At 39.4% G+C, this 18,442-nt stretch overlaps 1 protein-coding gene across 3 annotated transcripts in view; it reads right to left on the minus strand.

Moving 5' to 3' along the window:
- Positions 1 to 5,851: 5,851 nt before the first annotated feature.
- The window catches only part of RELB (RELB proto-oncogene, NF-kB subunit), a 223,108-nt gene continuing 210,517 nt past the window's right edge, over positions 5,852 to 18,442 (minus strand). For all 3 annotated transcript variants that reach the window (XM_053696513.1, XM_053696512.1, XM_053696514.1), the window contains 3 exons: positions 7,393 to 7,458; positions 7,242 to 7,313; positions 5,852 to 6,778 (listed from right to left, as the gene is read on the minus strand). In XM_053696513.1, coding sequence (XP_053552488.1) covers positions 6,489 to 6,778; positions 7,242 to 7,313; positions 7,393 to 7,458 — 428 coding nt within the window. In that variant the 3' untranslated portion in view covers positions 5,852 to 6,488. The remainder of the gene's footprint in view (positions 6,779 to 7,241; positions 7,314 to 7,392; positions 7,459 to 18,442) is intronic.

An 18,442-nucleotide genomic window follows, 5' to 3' on the forward strand; every position in this document is an offset into this window, starting at 1 on the left:
ATTTTCTCCTCTCTGTCAGTCTTCTCCTCTCTATCATTTTCCCGTTTCCTCTCTTCAATGTCTTTTGTCACTGTCCCCTCTCCACTTTCACTCTGTCCCATCTCATTATTCTCTGTGATTGTCCCCTCTCTTCATTCCCTCTCCTCCTCTCTGTCACTGGCCCCTCTTCTCCTCTCTATCATTGTCCATTTTCCACTCTGTCACTGTCCCCTCTCCTCTTCTCCTCTCTGTCACTGTCCCCTCTCCTCCTTGTCACTGTCCCCTCTCCTCTTCTCCTCTCTGTCACTGTCCCCTCTCCTCCTTGTCACTGTCCCCTCTCCTCCTTCTCTCTGTCACTGTCCCCTCTCCTCCTTGTCACTGTCCCATCTCCTCCTTCTCTCTGTCACTGCCCCCTCTCCTCCTTCTCTCTGTCACTGTCCCCTCTCCTCCTCTCTGTCACTGTCCCCTCTCCTCCTTCCTTCTGTCACTGTCCCCTCTCCTCCTTCTCTCTGTCACTGTCCCCTCTCCTCCTCCTCTCTGTCACTGTCCCCTCTCCTCCTTCCTTCTGTCACTGTCCCCTCTCCTCCTCTCTGTCACTGTCCCCTCTCCTCCTTCTCTCTGTCACTGTCCTCTCTCCTCCTTCTCTCTGTCACTGTCCCCTTTCCTCCTCTCTGCCACTGTCCCCTCCCCTTCTCTCTGTCACTGTCCCCTTTCCTCCTTCTCTCTGCCACTGTCCCATTTCCTCCTTCTCTCTGTCACTGTCCCCTTTCCTCCTTCTCTCTGCCACTGTCCCCTCTCCTTCTCTCTGTCACTGTCCCCTTTCCTCCTTCTCTCTGTCACTGTCCCCTCCCCTCCTTCTCTCTGTCACTGTCCCCTTTCCTCCTTCTCTCTGTCACTGTCCCCTCTCCTCCTCTCTTTCACTGTCCCATCTCCTCCTTCTCTCTGTCACTGTCCCCTCTCCTCCTCTCTTTCACTCTCCCATCTCCTCCTTCTCTCTGTCACTGTCCCCTTTCCTCCTTCTCTCTGCCACTGTCCCCTCTCCTTATCTCTGTCATTGTCCCCTCTCCTCCTTCTCTCTGTCACTGTCCCCTCTCCTCCTCTCTGTCACTGTCCCCTTTCCTCCTCTCTGCCACTGTCCCCTCTCCTCTCTGTCACTGTCCCCTTCTCTCTGTCACTGTCCCCTCATTCTCTCTGTCACTGTCCCCTTTCCTCCTTCGCTCTGTTACTGTGCCCTCTCCTCCTCCTCTCTGTCACTGTCCCCTCTCCTCCTTCTCTCTGTCACTGTCCCCTCTCCTCCTTCTCTCTGTCACTGTCCCCACTCCTCCTTCTCTCTGTCACTGTCCCCTCTCCTCCTTCTCTCTGTCACTGTTCCCTCTCCTCCTTCTCTCTGTCACTGTCCCCTCTCCTCCTTCTCTCTGTCACTGTCCCCTCTCCTCCTTCTCTCTGTCACTGTTCCCTCTCCTCCTCTCTGTCACTGTCCCCTCTCCTCCTTCTCTCTGTCACTGTCCCCTCTCCTCCTTCCCTCTGTCACTGTCCCCGCTCCTCCTGATCTCTGTCACTGTCCCTTCTCCTCCTTCTCGCTGTCACTGTCCCCTGTCCTCCTCTCTGTCACTGTCCTCTCTCCTCCTTCTCTCTGTCACTGTCCCCTCCGTCTCTCTGTCACTGTCCCCTCCTTCTCTCTGTCACTGTCCCCTCCTTCTCTCTGTCACTGTCCCCTCTCCTCCTTCTCTCTGTCACTGCCCCCTCTCCTCCTTCTCTCTGTCACTGTCCCCTCTATTCCTTCTCTCTGCCACTGTACCATCTCCTCCTTCTCTCTGTCACTGTCTCCTCTCCTCCTTCTCTCTGTCACTGTCCCCTCTCCTCCTCTCTGTCACTGTCCCCTCTCCTTCTCTCTGTCACTGTCCCCTCTCCTCCCTCTCTCTGTCACTGTCCCCTCTCCTCCTTATCTCTGTCATTGTCCCCTCTCCTCTTCTCTCTGTCACTGTCCCCTCTCCTCCTTATCTCTGTCACTCTCCCCTCTCCTCCTTATCTCTGTCACTCTCCCCTCTCCTCCATCTCTCTGTCACTGTCCCCTCTCCCCTTCTCTCTGTCACTGTCCCCTCTCCTCCTTATCTCTGTCACTGTCCCCTCTCCTCCTCCTCTCTGTCACTGTCCCCTCTCCTCCTTCCCTCTGTCACTGTCCCCTCCCCTCCTTCTGTCACTGTCCCCTCTCCTCCTTCTCTCTGTCACTGTCCCCTCTCCGCCTTCTCTCTGTCACTGTCCCCTCTCCTCCTTCTCTCTATCACTGTCCCCTCTCTTCCTTCTCTCTGTCACTGTCCCCTCTCCTCCTTCTCTCTGTCACTGTCCCCTCTATTCCTTCTCTCTGCCACTGTACCATCTCCTCCTTCTCTCTGTCACTGTCTCCTCTCCTCCTCCTCTCTTTCACTGTCCCATCTCCTCCTTCTCTCTGTCACTGTCCCCTCTCCTCCTCTCTTTCACTGTCCCATCTCCTCCTTCTCTCTGTCACTGTCCCCTTTCCTCCTTCTCTGTGCCACTGTCCCCTCTCCTTATCTCTGTCATTGTCCCCTCTCCTCCTTCTCTCTGTCACTGTCCCCTCTCCTCCTCTCTGTCACTGTCCCCTTTCCTCCTCTCTGCCACTGTCCCCTCTCCTCTCTGTCACTGTCCCCTTCTCTCTGTCACTGTCCCCTCATTCTCTCTGTCACTGTCCCCTTTCCTCCTTCGCTCTGTTACTGTGCCCTCTCCTCCTCCTCTCTGTCACTGTCCCCTCTCCTCCTTCTCTCTGTCACTGTCCCCTCTCCTCCTTCTCTCTGTCACTGTCCCCACTCCTCCTTCTCTCTGTCACTGTCCCCTCTCCTCCTTCTCTCTGTCACTGTTCCCTCTCCTCCTCTCTGTCACTGTCCCCTCTCCTCCTTCTCTCTGTCACTGTCCCCTCTCCTCCTTCTCTCTGTCACTGTTCCCTCTCCTCCTCTCTGTCACTGTCCCCTCTCCTCCTTCTCTCTGTCACTGTCCCCTCTCCTCCTTCCCTCTGTCACTGTCCCCTCTCCTCCTTCTCTCTGTCACTGTCCCTTCTCCTCCTTCTCGCTGTCACTGTCCCCTGTCCTCCTCTCTGTCACTGTCCTCTCTCCTCCTTCTCTCTGTCACTGTCCCCTCCGTCTCTCTGTCACTGTCCCCTCCTTCTCTCTGTCACTGTCCCCTCCTTCTCTCTGTCACTGTCCCCTCTCCTCCTTCTCTCTGTCACTGCCCCCTCTCCTCCTTCTCTCTGTCACTGTCCCCTCTATTCCTTCTCTCTGCCACTGTACCATCTCCTCCTTCTCTCTGTCACTGTCTCCTCTCCTCCTTCTCTCTGTCACTGTCCCCTCTCCTCCTCTCTGTCACTGTCCCCTCTCCTTCTCTCTGTCACTGTCCCCTCTCCTCCTCTCTGTCACTGTCCCCTCTCCTCCCTCTCTCTGTCACTGTCCCCTCTCCTCCTTATCTCTGTCATTGTCCCCTCTCCTCTTCTCTCTGTCACTGTCCCCTCTCCTCCTTATCTCTGTCACTCTCCCCTCTCCTCCTTATCTCTGTCACTCTCCCCTCTCCTCCATCTCTCTGTCACTGTCCCCTCTCCCCTTCTCTCTGTCACTGTCCCCTCTCCTCCTTCTCTCTGTCACTGTCCCCTCTCCTCCTTCTCTCTGTCACTGTCCCCTCTCCTCCTCCTCTCTGTCACTGTCCCCTCTCCTCCTTCCCTCTGTCACTGTCCCCTCCCCTCCTTCTGTCACTGTCCCCTCTCCTCCTTCTCTCTGTCACTGTCCCCTCTCCGCCTTCTCTCTGTCACTGTCCCCTCTCCTCCTTCTCTCTATCACTGTCCCCTCTCTTCCTTCTCTCTGTCACTATATCCTCTCCTCCTTCTCTCTGTCATTATCCCCTCTCCTCCTCTCTGTCACTGTCCCCTCTCCTCCTTCTCTCTGTCACTGTCCCCGCTCCTTCTCTCTGTCATTGTCCCCTCTCCTCCTCTCTGTCACTGTCCCCTCTCCTCCTCCTCTCTGTCACTGTCCCCTCTCTTCCTTCTCTCTGTCACTGTCCCCTCTCCTCCTTCTCTCGGTCACTGTCCCCTCTCCTCTTTCTCTCTGTCACTGTCCCCTCTCCTCCTTCTCTCTGTCACTGTTCCCTCTCCTCCTTCTCTCTGTCACTGTCCCCTCTCCTTCTCTCTGTCACTGTCCCCTCTCCTCCTTCTCTCTGTCACTGTCCCCTCTCCTCCTTCTCTCTGTCACTGTTCCCTCTCCTCCTTCTCTCTGTCACTGACCCCTCTCCTCCTTTTCTCTGTCCCCTCTCCTCCTTCCCTCTGTCACTGTCCCCTCTCCTCCTTCCCTCTGTCACTGTCCTCTCTCCTCCTTCTCTCTGTCACTGTCCCCTCCTTCTCTCTGTCACTGTCCCCTCCTTCTCTCTGTCACTGTCCCATCTCCTCCTTCTCTCTGTCACTGCCCCCTCTACTCCTTCTCTCTGTCACTGTCCCCTCTCTTCCTTCTCTCTGTCACTGTCCCATCTCCTCCTTCTCTCTGTCACTGTCCCCTCTCCTCCTTCTCTCTGTCACTGTCCCCTCTCCTCCTTCTCTGTCACTGTCCCCTCTCCTTCTGTCTGTCACTGTCCCCTCTCCTCCTCTCTGTCACTGTCCCCTCTCCTCCCTCTCTCTGTCACTGTCCCCTCTCCTCCTTATCTCTGTCACTGTCCCCTCTCCTCCTTCTCTCTGTCACTGTCCCCTCTCCTCCTTCTCTCTGTCACTGTCCCCTCTCCTCCTCCTCTCTGTCACTGTCCCCTCTCCTCCTTCTCTCTGTCACTGTCCTCTCCCCTTCTCTCTGTCACTGTCCCCTCTCCTCCTTCTTTCTGTCACTGTCCCCTCTCCTCCTTCTCTCTGTCACTGTCCCCTCTTCTCCTCTCTGTCACTGTTCCCTCTCCTCCTCTCTGTCACTGTCCCCTCTCCTCCTCCTCCTCTCTGTCACTGTCCCCTCTCCTCCTTCTGTCACTGTCCCCTCTCCTCCTTCTCTCTGTCACTGCCCCCTCTCCTCCTCCTCTCTGTCACTGTCCTCTCTGTCACTATCCCCTCTCCTCCTTCTTTCTGTCACTGCCCCCTCTCCTCCTTCTCTCTGTCACTGTCCCCTATCCTCCTCTCTATCACTGTCCTCTCTCCTCCTCTCTTTAACTGTCCCCTCTCCTCCTCCTCTCTGTCACTGCCCCCTCTCCTCCTTCTCTTTGTCACTGTCCCCCCTCCTTCTCTCTGTCACTGTCCCCTCTCCTCCTTCTCTCTGTCACTGCTCCCTCTCCTCCTTCTCTCTGTCACTGTCCCCTCTCCTCCTTCTCTCTGTCACTGTCCCCTCTCCTCCTTCTCTCTGTCACTGTCCCCTTTCCTCTCTGTCATTGTCCCTCCTCCTCCTTTGTCACTGTCCCCTCTCCTCCTTCTCTCTGTCACTGTCCTCTCTCCTCCTTCTCTCTGTCACTGTCCTCTCTCCTCCTTCTCTCTGTTACTGTCCCCTCTCCTCCTTCTCTCTGTCACTGTCACCTCTCCCCTTCTCTTTCTCACTTTCCTCTGTCCTCCTTCACTCTGTCCCCTCTCTTCATTCTCTTTTGCCCCTCTCCTCTTTCCTCCTCTCTGTCATTGTCCTCTCTCTTTCATTGTCCTCGCTCTGTCATTGTCCCCTCTCTTTATTCTCTTTTGCCACTATTCTCTCTGTCCCTATCTCCTCTTTTTGTTCTCTGTGATTGTCCCCTGTCCTCCTGCTATTGTTTTCCTATCTCCTCCTGTCTGACATTGTCCCTTCTTCTCCTTCTCTATGTCACTATCCCCTCTCTATCATTGTCCTCTCTGTCCTCATCTCTTTTTTTATTCCTTCAGCAGCATCAATTACAGTAAAAAATAGATCTTTAATGCTTGTTTTGTACAAATAAAACAGTCAGGCATTAAGCAGACTAGTTGTCTGTGAAGCAGCGCCTGTGACTACAACATATTTATAAAGTACATTTGCTGTATAAAAGCACAGTAGCAGTTTCTTCTCTTTTCATCCTAGAACACAAGTCCACTCCGGTAACTTACTTCAAAAGTTGGATTTCAAGTTACAAAGTGCTGAAAAAGTGCATCTATTATTTTTCCCTCCATCTTCCAGATTAAAATCCAATATCTCCTTCATTATTGCCATTGATCTTGTAAAAAGATTCTGCATAGTTTCATTGGAGTTAAAAGAAAGATGGGGTCATCTCAATGCTCATGTACAGCTTACATTAAACTGTCTCTAGTGTTAGTCTCATTATGGAAAATATGGTGTCAGAAGTGGGATTTCAACCTTAATGCTAGTAATTTGTTGAGGGTTGTGCGTACGGATTAAACTTCTCAACTACACCAACACCATTAAAAGCCACCAAACCCAGCAGTTATTTAGGTCTCCAATATGGTATTCAGCAGAAATCAGTCCAAACTAATGTTCAGTTCTCTCTGCTAAAACATTATAATTTCTAGGCATCTTAAGGTCCAATTTTTAGCCTCTTCAGCAGTTGCCACCTCTTTTGCTCTCTGTATAAGCACATGGCTCAAATTCTCGCTTTTCCTCGGAAAGCAAAAGACTAGATGATACCAAATCAGCTGTTGCTTCATTGTCCTGAAAGAGACCGTAGGGAGCATTCATGTCAGGATAGGACTCAAGACTGAAGATATCGTTCACAAGTGCGGGTACAAATTCAAAACTGCTTTCAGCAATATCCTGAGGCTCAGAACCCGCTGCATCAGAAAAGCTAGGAACGAATTCCTGATAATAATCCGGCACGGGCAAGGGGAAATCTAATCATAGTTAGAAAGAAAAAAATAAAACTATTATAATGCCCTCAGTCATTTTTTCCTCTATTGCATTTTATTTAAAATATATTACAATATTTTTTTATATTTATGTGGTTTGTGTCACTGAACACCAACAGAGTAGTACAAATTAACCAGTGAGCAATCAGTCATGCACAAACATCGACTTCCTAATAAATTTATAGCTAACTTAAACCCTTTTTTTTGTCATCCAAAAAAAATATTTCCAACACATTTAATCCTCATTGGCTGATAAGGACAACTACTTTTGTTTTATTGGTGAAAAGGGACATGCCTCTGCACAAACTATATAACCTGCAACAGCTCTATAGTATAAAGAGGGAAGCTTTATCCTGTACTCTGTAGCAGTCCTATAGTATAAATGGTATATACAAGGAGTGGCAGAGAGAGAAAGAAAAAGATATATATAGCATATAAAAAAACATACCTGGAAATGAGTTACAGTGGCTTAAAAATTCGGGTCTGCGTTTGCTTCTCTTGGCTTCAATCCCATGGGGGTCTGTGGGGAGAGTCAGTGGTGAGAGGGGCAGCTGGTTTAGTGAACACAAGGAGACATAACATGGGAAATGAGAACTTACCGTGCCCCCCGTATTCCTCTAGAGAAGAGAGATGTCGCTTGTTCTTGCACTGCACCTGGTAGTCATCTGAGAGAGAAGTCAAACAGATAAAAGAGATGGTTTATTATAAAAAAATTACTTGATTTAAAAATACAACAAAACGACAGCAGTAAAATACACAGGAGATAAAGAGGTGCCGAGGTAGCAAGGTAAAAGTCACAGCGTATTCTAAATTTGTTCTCCCCTTTAATGTTCCTAATGACCCAATTACCTGCTATAACGTATTAAATTGTTTAAAAATTGACATTTACCTTTATTTTCTCATGTGAAATGGGATAGCCTTATGCATCAAGTCTACACATATTACATGTTACTTATTACTTAGTATAGCCTTATGTATGTTCCATCAAGTCTACACATATTACATGTTACTTATTGCTTACTAAAGCCTTATGTATGTCCCATCAAGTCTACACATATTACATGTTACTTATTACTTAGTATAGCCTTATGTATGTCCCATCAAGTCTACACATATTACATGTTACTTATTACTTAGTATAGCCTTATGTATGTCCCATCAAGTCTACACACATTACATGTTACTTATTACTTAGTATAACCTTATGTATGTTCCATCAAGTCTACACATATTACATGTTACTTATTACTTACAAAAGCCTTATGTATGTCCCATCAAGTCTACACACATTACATGTTACTTATTACTTAGTATAGCCTTATGTATGTCACATCAAGTCTACACATATTACATGTTACTTATTACTTAGTATAGCCTTATGTATGTACCATCAAGTCTACACACATTACATGTTACTTATTACTTAGTATAACCTTATGTATGTTCCATCAAGTCTACACATATTACATGTTACTTATTACTTACAAAAGCCTTATGTATGTCCCATCAAGTCTACACACATTACATGTTACTTATTACTTAGTATAGCCTTATGTATGTCACATCAAGTCTACACATATTACATGTTACTTATTACTTAGTATAGCCTTATGTATGTACCATCAAGTCTACACATATTACTGTTACTTATTACTTAGTATAGCCTTATGTATGTCCCATCAAGTCTACACATATTACATGTTAGTTATTACTTAGTATAGCCTTATGCATGTCCCATCAAGTCTACACATATTACATGTTACTTATTACCTAGGATAGCCTTATGCATGTCACATCAAGTCTACACATATTACATGTTACTTATTACTTAGTATAGCCTTATTCATGTCCCATCAAGTCTACACATATTACATGTTACTTATTACTTAGGATAGCCTTATGTATGTCACATCAAGTCTACAAACATTACATGTTACTTATTACTTAGTATAGCCTTAAGCATGTCCCATCAAGCCTACACATATTACATGTTACTTATTACTTAGTATAGCCTTATGTATGTCCTATCAAGTCTACACATATTACATGTTACTTATTACTTAGTATAACCTTATGTATGTCCCATCAAGTCTACACATATTACATGTTACTTATTACTTAGGATAGCCTTATGTATGTCCCATCAAGTCTACCCATATTACATGTTACTTATTACTTATAGCCTTATGTATGTCCCATCAAGTCTACACATATTACATGTTACTTATTACTTAGTATAGCCTTATGTATGTCCCATCAAGTCTACACATATTACATGTTACTTATTACTTAGTATAGCCTTATACATGTCCCATCAAGTCTACACATATTACTGTTACTTATTACTTAGTATAGCCTTATACATGTCCCATCAAGTCTACACATATTACATGTTACTTATTACTTAGTATAGCCTTATGCATGTCACATCAAGTCTACACACATTACATGTTACTTATTACTTAGTATAGCCTTATGCATGTCCCATCAAGCCTACACATATTACATGTTACTTATTACTTAGTATAACCTTATGTATGTCCTATCAAGTCTACACATATTACATGTTACTTATTACTTAGTATAACCTTATGTATGTCCTATCAAGTCTACACATATTACATGTTACTTATTACTTAGTATAACCTTATGTATGTCCTATCAAGCCTACACATATTACATGTTACTTATTACTTAGTATAACCTTATGTATGTCCCATCAAGTCTACACATATTACATGTTACTTATTACTTAGTATAGCCTTATGTATGTCCCATCAAGTCTACACATATTACATGTTACTTATTACTTAGTATAGCCTTATGTATGTCCCATCAAGTCTACACATATTACATGTTACTTATTACTTAGTATAGCCTTATGTATGTCCCATCAAGTCTACACATGTTACATGTTACTTATTACTTAGTATAGCCTTATGTATGTCCCATCAAGTCTACACATATTACTGTTACTTATTACTTAGTATAGCCTTATGTATGTCCCATCAAGTCTACACATATTACATGTTACTTATTACTTAGTATAACCTTATGTATGTCACATCAAGTCTACACATATTACATGTTACTTACTACTTAGTATAGCCTTATGTATGTCACATCAAGTCTACACATATTACATGTTACTTATTACTTAGGATAGCCTTATGCATGTCCCATCAAGTCTACACATATTACATGTTACTTATTACTTAGTATAACCTTATGTATGTCCCATCAAGTCTACACATATTACATGTTACTTATTACTTAGTATAGCCTTATGTATGTCCCATCAAGTCTACACATATTACATGTTACTTATTACTTAGTATAACCTTATGTATGTCACATCAAGTCTACACATATTACATGTTACTTACTACTTAGTATAGCCTTATGTATGTCACATCAAGTCTACACATATTACATGTTACTTATTACTTAGGATAGCCTTATGTATGTCCCATCAAGTCTACACATATTACATGTTACTTATTACTTAGTAAAGCCTTATGTATGTCACATCAAGTCTACACATATTACATGTTACTTACTACTTAGTATAGCCTTATGTATGTCACATCAAGTCTACACATATTACATGTTACTTATTACTTAGGATAGCCTTATGTATGTCCCATCAAGTCTAAACATATTACATGTTATGTATTACTTAGTATAGCCTTATGTATGTACCATCAAGTCTACACATATTACATGTTACTTATTACTTAGGATAGCCTTATGTATGTCACATCAAGTCTACACATATTACATGTTACTTATTACTTAGTATAGCCTTATGTATGTCCCATCAAGTCTACACATATTACATGTTACTTATTACTTAGTATAGCCTTATGTATGTCCCATCAAGTCTACACATATTACTGTTACTTATTACTTAGTATAGCCTTATGTATGTCACATCAAGTGTACACATATTACATGTTACTTATTACTTAGTATAGCTGTATGTATGTCCCATCAAGTCTATACATATTACATGTTACTTATTACTTAGTATAGCCTTATGTATGTCCCATCAAGTCTACACATATTACATGTTACTTATTACTTAGTATAGCCCTATGTATGTCCCATCAAGTCTACACATATTACATGTTACTTATTACTTAGTATAGCCTTATGTATGTCACATCAAGTCTACACATATTACATGTTACTTATTACTTAGTATAGCCTTATGCATGTCCCATCAAGTCTACACATATTACATGTTACTTATTACTTAGTATAGCCTTATGCATGTCCCATCAAATCTACACATATTACATGTTACTTATTACTTAGTATAGCCTTATGCATGTCCCATCAAGTCTACACATATTACATGTTACTTATTACTTAGTATAACCTTATGTATGTACCATCAAGTCTACACATATTACATGTTACTTATTACTTAGTATAACCTTATGTATGTCCCATCAAGTCTACACATATTACATGTTACTTATTACTTAGTATAGCCTTATGTATGTCCCATCAAATCTACACATATTACATGTTACTTATTACTTAGGATAGCCTTATGCATGTACCATCAAGTCTACACATATTACATGTTACTTATTACTTAGTATAACCTTATGTATGTCCCATCAAATCTACACATATTACATGTTACTTATTACTTAGTATAGCCTTATGTATGTCCCATCAAGTCTACACATATTACATGTTACTTATTACTTAGTATAGCCTTATGTATGTCCCATCAAGTCTACACATATTACATGTTACTTATTACTTAGTATAGCCTTATTTATGTCACATCGAGTCTACACATATTACATGTTACTTATTACTTAGTATAACCTTATGCATGTCCCATCAAGTCTACACATATTACATGTTACTTATTACTTAGTATAGCCTTATGTATGTCCCATCAAGTCTACCCATATTACATGTTACTTATTACTTATAGCCTTATGTATGTCCCATCAAGTCTATACATATTGCATGTTACTTATTACTTAGTATAGCCTTATGCATGTCCCATCAAGTGTACACATATTACATGTTACTTATTACTTAGTATAGCCTTATGCATGTCCCATCAAGTCTATACATATTACATGTTACTTATTACTTAGGATAGCCTTATGCATGTCCCATCAAGTCTACACATATTGCATGTTACTTATTACTTAGTATAGCCTTATGCATGTCCCATCAAGTCTACACATATTACATATTACTTATTACTTAGGATAGCCTAATGCATGTCACATCAAGTCTACACATATTACATGTTACATATTACTTAGTATAGCCTTATGTATGTCCCATCAAGTCTACACATATTACTGTTACTTATAACTTAGTATAGCCTTATGTATGCCCCATCAAGTCTACACATATTACATGTTACTTATTACTTAGGATAGCCTTATGTATGTCCCATCAAGTCTAAACATATTACATGTTACGTATTACTTAGTATAGCCTTATGTATGTACCATCAAGTCTACACATATTACATGTTACTTATTACTTAGTATAGCCTTATGCATGTCCCATCAAGTCTACACATATTAAATGTTACTTATTACTTAGTATAACCTTATGTATGTCCCATCAGGGCTACACATATTACATGCTACTTATTACTTAGTATAGCCTTATGTATGTCCCATCAAGTCTACACATATTACATGTTACTTATTACTTAGTATAGCCTTATGCATGTCCCATCAAGTCTACACATATTAAATGTTACTTATTACTTAGTATAGCCTTATGCATGTCCTATCAAATCTACACATATTACATGTTACTTATTACTTAGTATAACCTTATGCATGTCCCATCATGTCTACACATATTACATGTTACTTATTACTTAGTATAGCCTTATGTATGTCCCATCAAGTCTACACATATTACATGTTACTTATTACTTAGTATAGCCTTATGTATGTCCTTTCAAGTCTACACATATTACATGTTACTTATTACTTAGTATAGCCTTATGTATGTACCATCAAGTCTACACATACTACATGTTACTTATTACTTAGTATAGCCTTATGTATGTCCCATCAAGTCTACACATATTACATGTTACTTATTACTTAGTATAGCCTTATGTATGTACCATCAAGTCTACACATATTATTACATGTTACTTATTACTTAGTATAGCCTTATGTATGTACCATCAAGTCTACACATATTACATGTTACTTATTACTTAGGATAGCCTTATGTATGTCACATCAAGTCTACACATATTACATGTTACTTATTACTTAGTATAGCCTTATGCATGTCCCATCAAGTCTACACATATTACATGTTACTTATTACTTAGTATAGCCTTATGTATGTACCATCAAGTCTACACATATTACATGTTACTTATTACTTAGTATAGCCTTATGCATGTCCCATCAAGTCTACACATATTACATGTTACTTATTACTTAGTATAGCCTTATGTATATCCTATCAAGTCTACACATATTACATGTTACTTATTACTTAGTATAACCTTATGTATGTCCCATCAAGTCTACACATATTACTTGTTACTTATTACTTAGTATAGCATTATGTATGTCCTATCAAGTCTACACATATTACATGTTACTTATTACTTAGTATAGCCTTATGTATGTCCTATCAAGTCTACACATATTACATGTTACTTATTACTTAGTATAGCCTTATGTATGTCCCATCAAGTCTACACATATTACATGTTACTTATTACTTAGTATAGCATTATGTATGTCCTATCAAGTCTACACATATTACATGTTACTTATTACTTAGTATAGCCTTATGCATGTCCCATCAAGTCTACACATATTACATGTTACTTATTACTTAGTATAGCCTTATGTATGTCCCATCAAGTCTACACATATTACATGTTACTTATTACTTAGTATAGCCTTATGTATGTCCCATCAAGTCTACCCATATTACTGTTACTTATTACTTAGTATAGCCTTATGTATGTCCCATCAAGTCTACCCATATTACTGTTACTTATTACTTAGGATAGCCTTATGCATGTCCTATCAAGTCTACACATATTACATGTTACTTATTACTTAGGATAACCTTATGCATGTCCCATCAAGTCTACACATATTACATGTTACTTATTACTTAGTATAGCCTTATGTATGTCCCATCAAGTCTATACATATTACATGTTACTTATTACTTAGTATAGCCTTATGTATGTCCCATCAAGTCTACACATATTACATGTTACTTATTACTTAGTATAGCCTTATGTATGTCCCATCAAGTCTACACATATTACCTGTTACTTATTACTTAGTATAGCCTTATGCATGTCCCATCAAGTCTACACATATTACATGTTACTTATTACCTAGTATAGCCTTATGTATGTCCCATCAAGTCTACACATATTACATGTTACTTATTACTTAGTAAAGCCTTATGTATGTCCCATCAAGTCTACACATATTACATGTTACTTATTACTTAGTATAGCCTTATATGTCCCATCAAGTCTACACATATTACATGTTACTTATTACTTAGTATAGCCTTATGTATGTCCCATCAAGTCTACACATGTTACATATTACTTAGCATAGCCTTATGTATGTTACATCAAGTCTACACATATTACATGTTACTTATTACTTAGTATAACCTTATGTATGTCCCATCAAGCCTACACATATTACATGTTACTTATTACTTAGTATAACCTTATGTACGTCCCATCAAGTCTACACATATTACATGTCCCTTATTACTTAGTATAGCCTTATGTATGTCCCATCAAGTCAACACATATTACATGTTACTTATTACTTAGTATAACCTTATGTATGTCCCATCAAGTCTACACATATTACATGTTACTTATTACTTAGTATAACCTTATGTATGTCCCATCAATTCTACACATATTACATGTTACTTATTACTTAGTATAATCTTATGTATGTCCCATCAAGTCTACACATATTACATGTTACTTATTACTTAGTATAGCCTTATGCATCAAGTCTACACATATTACATGTTACTTATTACTTAGTATAACCTTATGTATGTTCCATCAAGTCTACACGTATTACATGTTACTTATTACTTAGTATAGCCTTATGTATGTTCCATCAAGTCTACATATATTACATGTTACTTATTACCTAGTATAGCCTTATATATGTCCTATCAAGTCTACACATATTATATGTTACTTATTACCTAGTATAGCCTTATGTATGTCCCATTAAGTCTACACATATTACATGTTACTTATTACTTAGTATAGCCTTATGTATGTCCCATTAAGTCTAGACATATTACATGTTACTTATTACTTAGTATAGCCTTATGTATGTCCCATCAAGTCTACACATATTACATGTTACTTATTACTTAGTATAGCCTTATGTATGTTCCATCAAGTCTACACATATTACTGTTACTTATTACTTAGTATAGCCTTATGTATGTCCCATCAAGTCTACCAATATTACATGTTACTTATTACTTAGTATAGCCTTATGTATGTCCCATCAAGTCTACACATATTACATGTTATTTATTACTTAGTATAGCCTTATGTATGCCCCATCAAGTCTACACATATTACATGTTACTTATTACTTAGTATAGCCTTATGTATGTCCCATCAAGTCTACACATATTATATGTTACTTATTACTTAGTATATCCTTCTGCATGTCCCATCAAGTCTACACATATTACATGTTACTTATTTCTTAGTATAGCCTTATGTATGTCCCATCAAATCTACACATATTACATGTTACTTATTACTTAGTATAGCCTTATGTATGTCACATCAAGTCTACACATATTACATGTTACTTATTACTTAGTATAGCCTTATGTATGTCCCATCAAGTCTACACATATTACATGTTACTTATTACTTAGTATAACCTTATGTATGTCCCATCAAGTCTACACATATTACATGTTACTTATTACTTAGTATAACCTTATGTATGTCACATCAAGTCTACACATATTACATGCTACTTATTACTTAGTATAACCTTATGTATGTCCCATCAAGTCTACACATATTACATGTTACTTATTACTTAGTATAGCCTTATGTATGTCCCATCAAGTCTACACATATTACATGTTACTTATTACTTAGTATAGCCTTATGTATGTCCCATCAAGTCTACACATATTACATGTTACTTATTACTTAGTATAGCCTTATGTATGTCTCATCAAGTCTACACATATTACATGTTACTTATTACTTAGTATAGCCTTATGCATGTCCCATCAAGTCTACACATATTACATGTTACTTATTACTTAGTATAGCCTTATGTATGTCCCATCAAGTCTACACATATTACATGTTACTTATTACTTAGGATAGCCTTATGTATGTACCATCAAGTCTACACATATTACATGTTACTTGTTACTTAGTATAGCCTTATGCATGTGCCATCAAGTCTACACATATTACATGTTACTTATTACTTAGGATAGCCTTATGCATGTCCCATCAAGTCTACACATATTACATGTTACTTATTACTTAGGATAGCCTTATGTATGTCCCATCAAGTCTACACATATTACATGTTACTTATTACTTAGGATAGTCTTATGCATGTCCTATCAAGTCTACACATATTACATGTACTTATTACTTATTATAGCCTTATGCATGTCACATCAAGTCTACACATATTACATGTTACTTATTACTTAGGATAGCCTTATGTATGTCCCATCAAGTCTACACATATTAAATGTTACTTATTACTTAGGATAGCCTTATGTATGTCCCATCAAGTCTACACATATTACATGTTACTTATTACTTAGTATAGCCTTATGTATGTCACATCAAGTCTACACATATTACATGTTACTTATTACTTAGTATAGCCTTATGTATGTCCTATCAAGTCTACACATATTACATGTTACTTATTACTTAGTATAGCCTTATGTATGTCCCCTCAAGTCTACACATATTACATGTTACTTATTACTTAGGATAGCCTTATGTATGTCCCATCAAGTCTACACATATTACATGTCACTTATTACTTAGTATAGCCTTATGTATGTCCCATCAAGTCTACACATATTACATGTTACTTATTACTTAGTATAGCCTTATGTATGTCACATCAAGTCTACACATATTACATGTCACTTATTACTTAGTATAGCCTTATGCATGTCACATCAAGTCTACACATATTACATGTTACTTATTACTTAGTATAGCCTTATGTATGTCCTATCAAGTCTACACATATTACATGTTACTTATTACTTAGTATAGCCTTATGTATATCCCATCAAGTCTACACATATTACATGTTACTTATTACTTAGTATAGCCTTATGCATGTCCCATCAAGTCTACCCATATTACATGTTACTTATTACTTAGTATAGCCTTATGTATATCCCATCAAGTCTACCCATATTACATGTTACTTATTACTTAGTATAGCCTTATGTATGTCCCATCAAGTCTACACATATTACATGTTACTTATTACTTAGGATAGCCTTATGCATGTCCCATCAAGTCTACACATATTACATGTTACTTATTACTTAGGATAGCCTTATGTATGTCCCATCAAGTCTACACATATTACATGTTACTTATTACTTAGGATAGTCTTATGCATGTCCTATCAAGTCTACACATATTACATGTACTTATTACTTATTATAGCCTTATGCATGTCACATCAAGTCTACACATATTACATGTTACTTATTACTTAGGATAGCCTTATGTATGTCCCATCAAGTCTACACATATTAAATGTTACTTATTACTTAGGATAGCCTTATGTATGTCCCATCAAGTCTACACATATTACATGTTACTTATTACTTAGTATAGCCTTATGTATGTCACATCAAGTCTACACATATTACATGTTACTTATTACTTAGTATAGCCTTATGTATGTCCTATCAAGTCTACACATATTACATGTTACTTATTACTTAGTATAGCCTTATGTATGTCCCCTCAAGTCTACACATATTACATGTTACTTATTACTTAGGATAGCCTTATGTATGTCCCATCAAGTCTACACATATTACATGTCACTTATTACTTAGTATAGCCTTATGTATGTCCCATCAAGTCTACACATATTACATGTTACTTATTACTTAGTATAGCCTTATGTATGTCACATCAAGTCTACACATATTACATGTCACTTATTACTTAGTATAGCCTTATGCATGTCACATCAAGTCTACACATATTACATGTTACTTATTACTTAGTATAGCCTTATGTATGTCCTATCAAGTCTACACATATTACATGTTACTTATTACTTAGTATAGCCTTATGTATATCCCATCAAGTCTACACATATTACATGTTACTTATTACTTAGTATAGCCTTATGCATGTCCCATCAAGTCTACCCATATTACATGTTACTTATTACTTAGTATAGCCTTATGTATATCCCATCAAGTCTACCCATATTACATGTTACTTATTACTTAGTATAGCCTTATGTATGTCCCATCAAGTCTACACATATTACATGTTACTTATTACTTAGGATAGCCTTATGTATATCCCATCAAGTCTACACATATTTCATG

This window comes from Bombina bombina, unplaced genomic scaffold (assembly GCF_027579735.1).
Source record: "Bombina bombina isolate aBomBom1 unplaced genomic scaffold, aBomBom1.pri scaffold_504, whole genome shotgun sequence".
Taxonomy (NCBI): domain Eukaryota; kingdom Metazoa; phylum Chordata; class Amphibia; order Anura; family Bombinatoridae; genus Bombina; species Bombina bombina.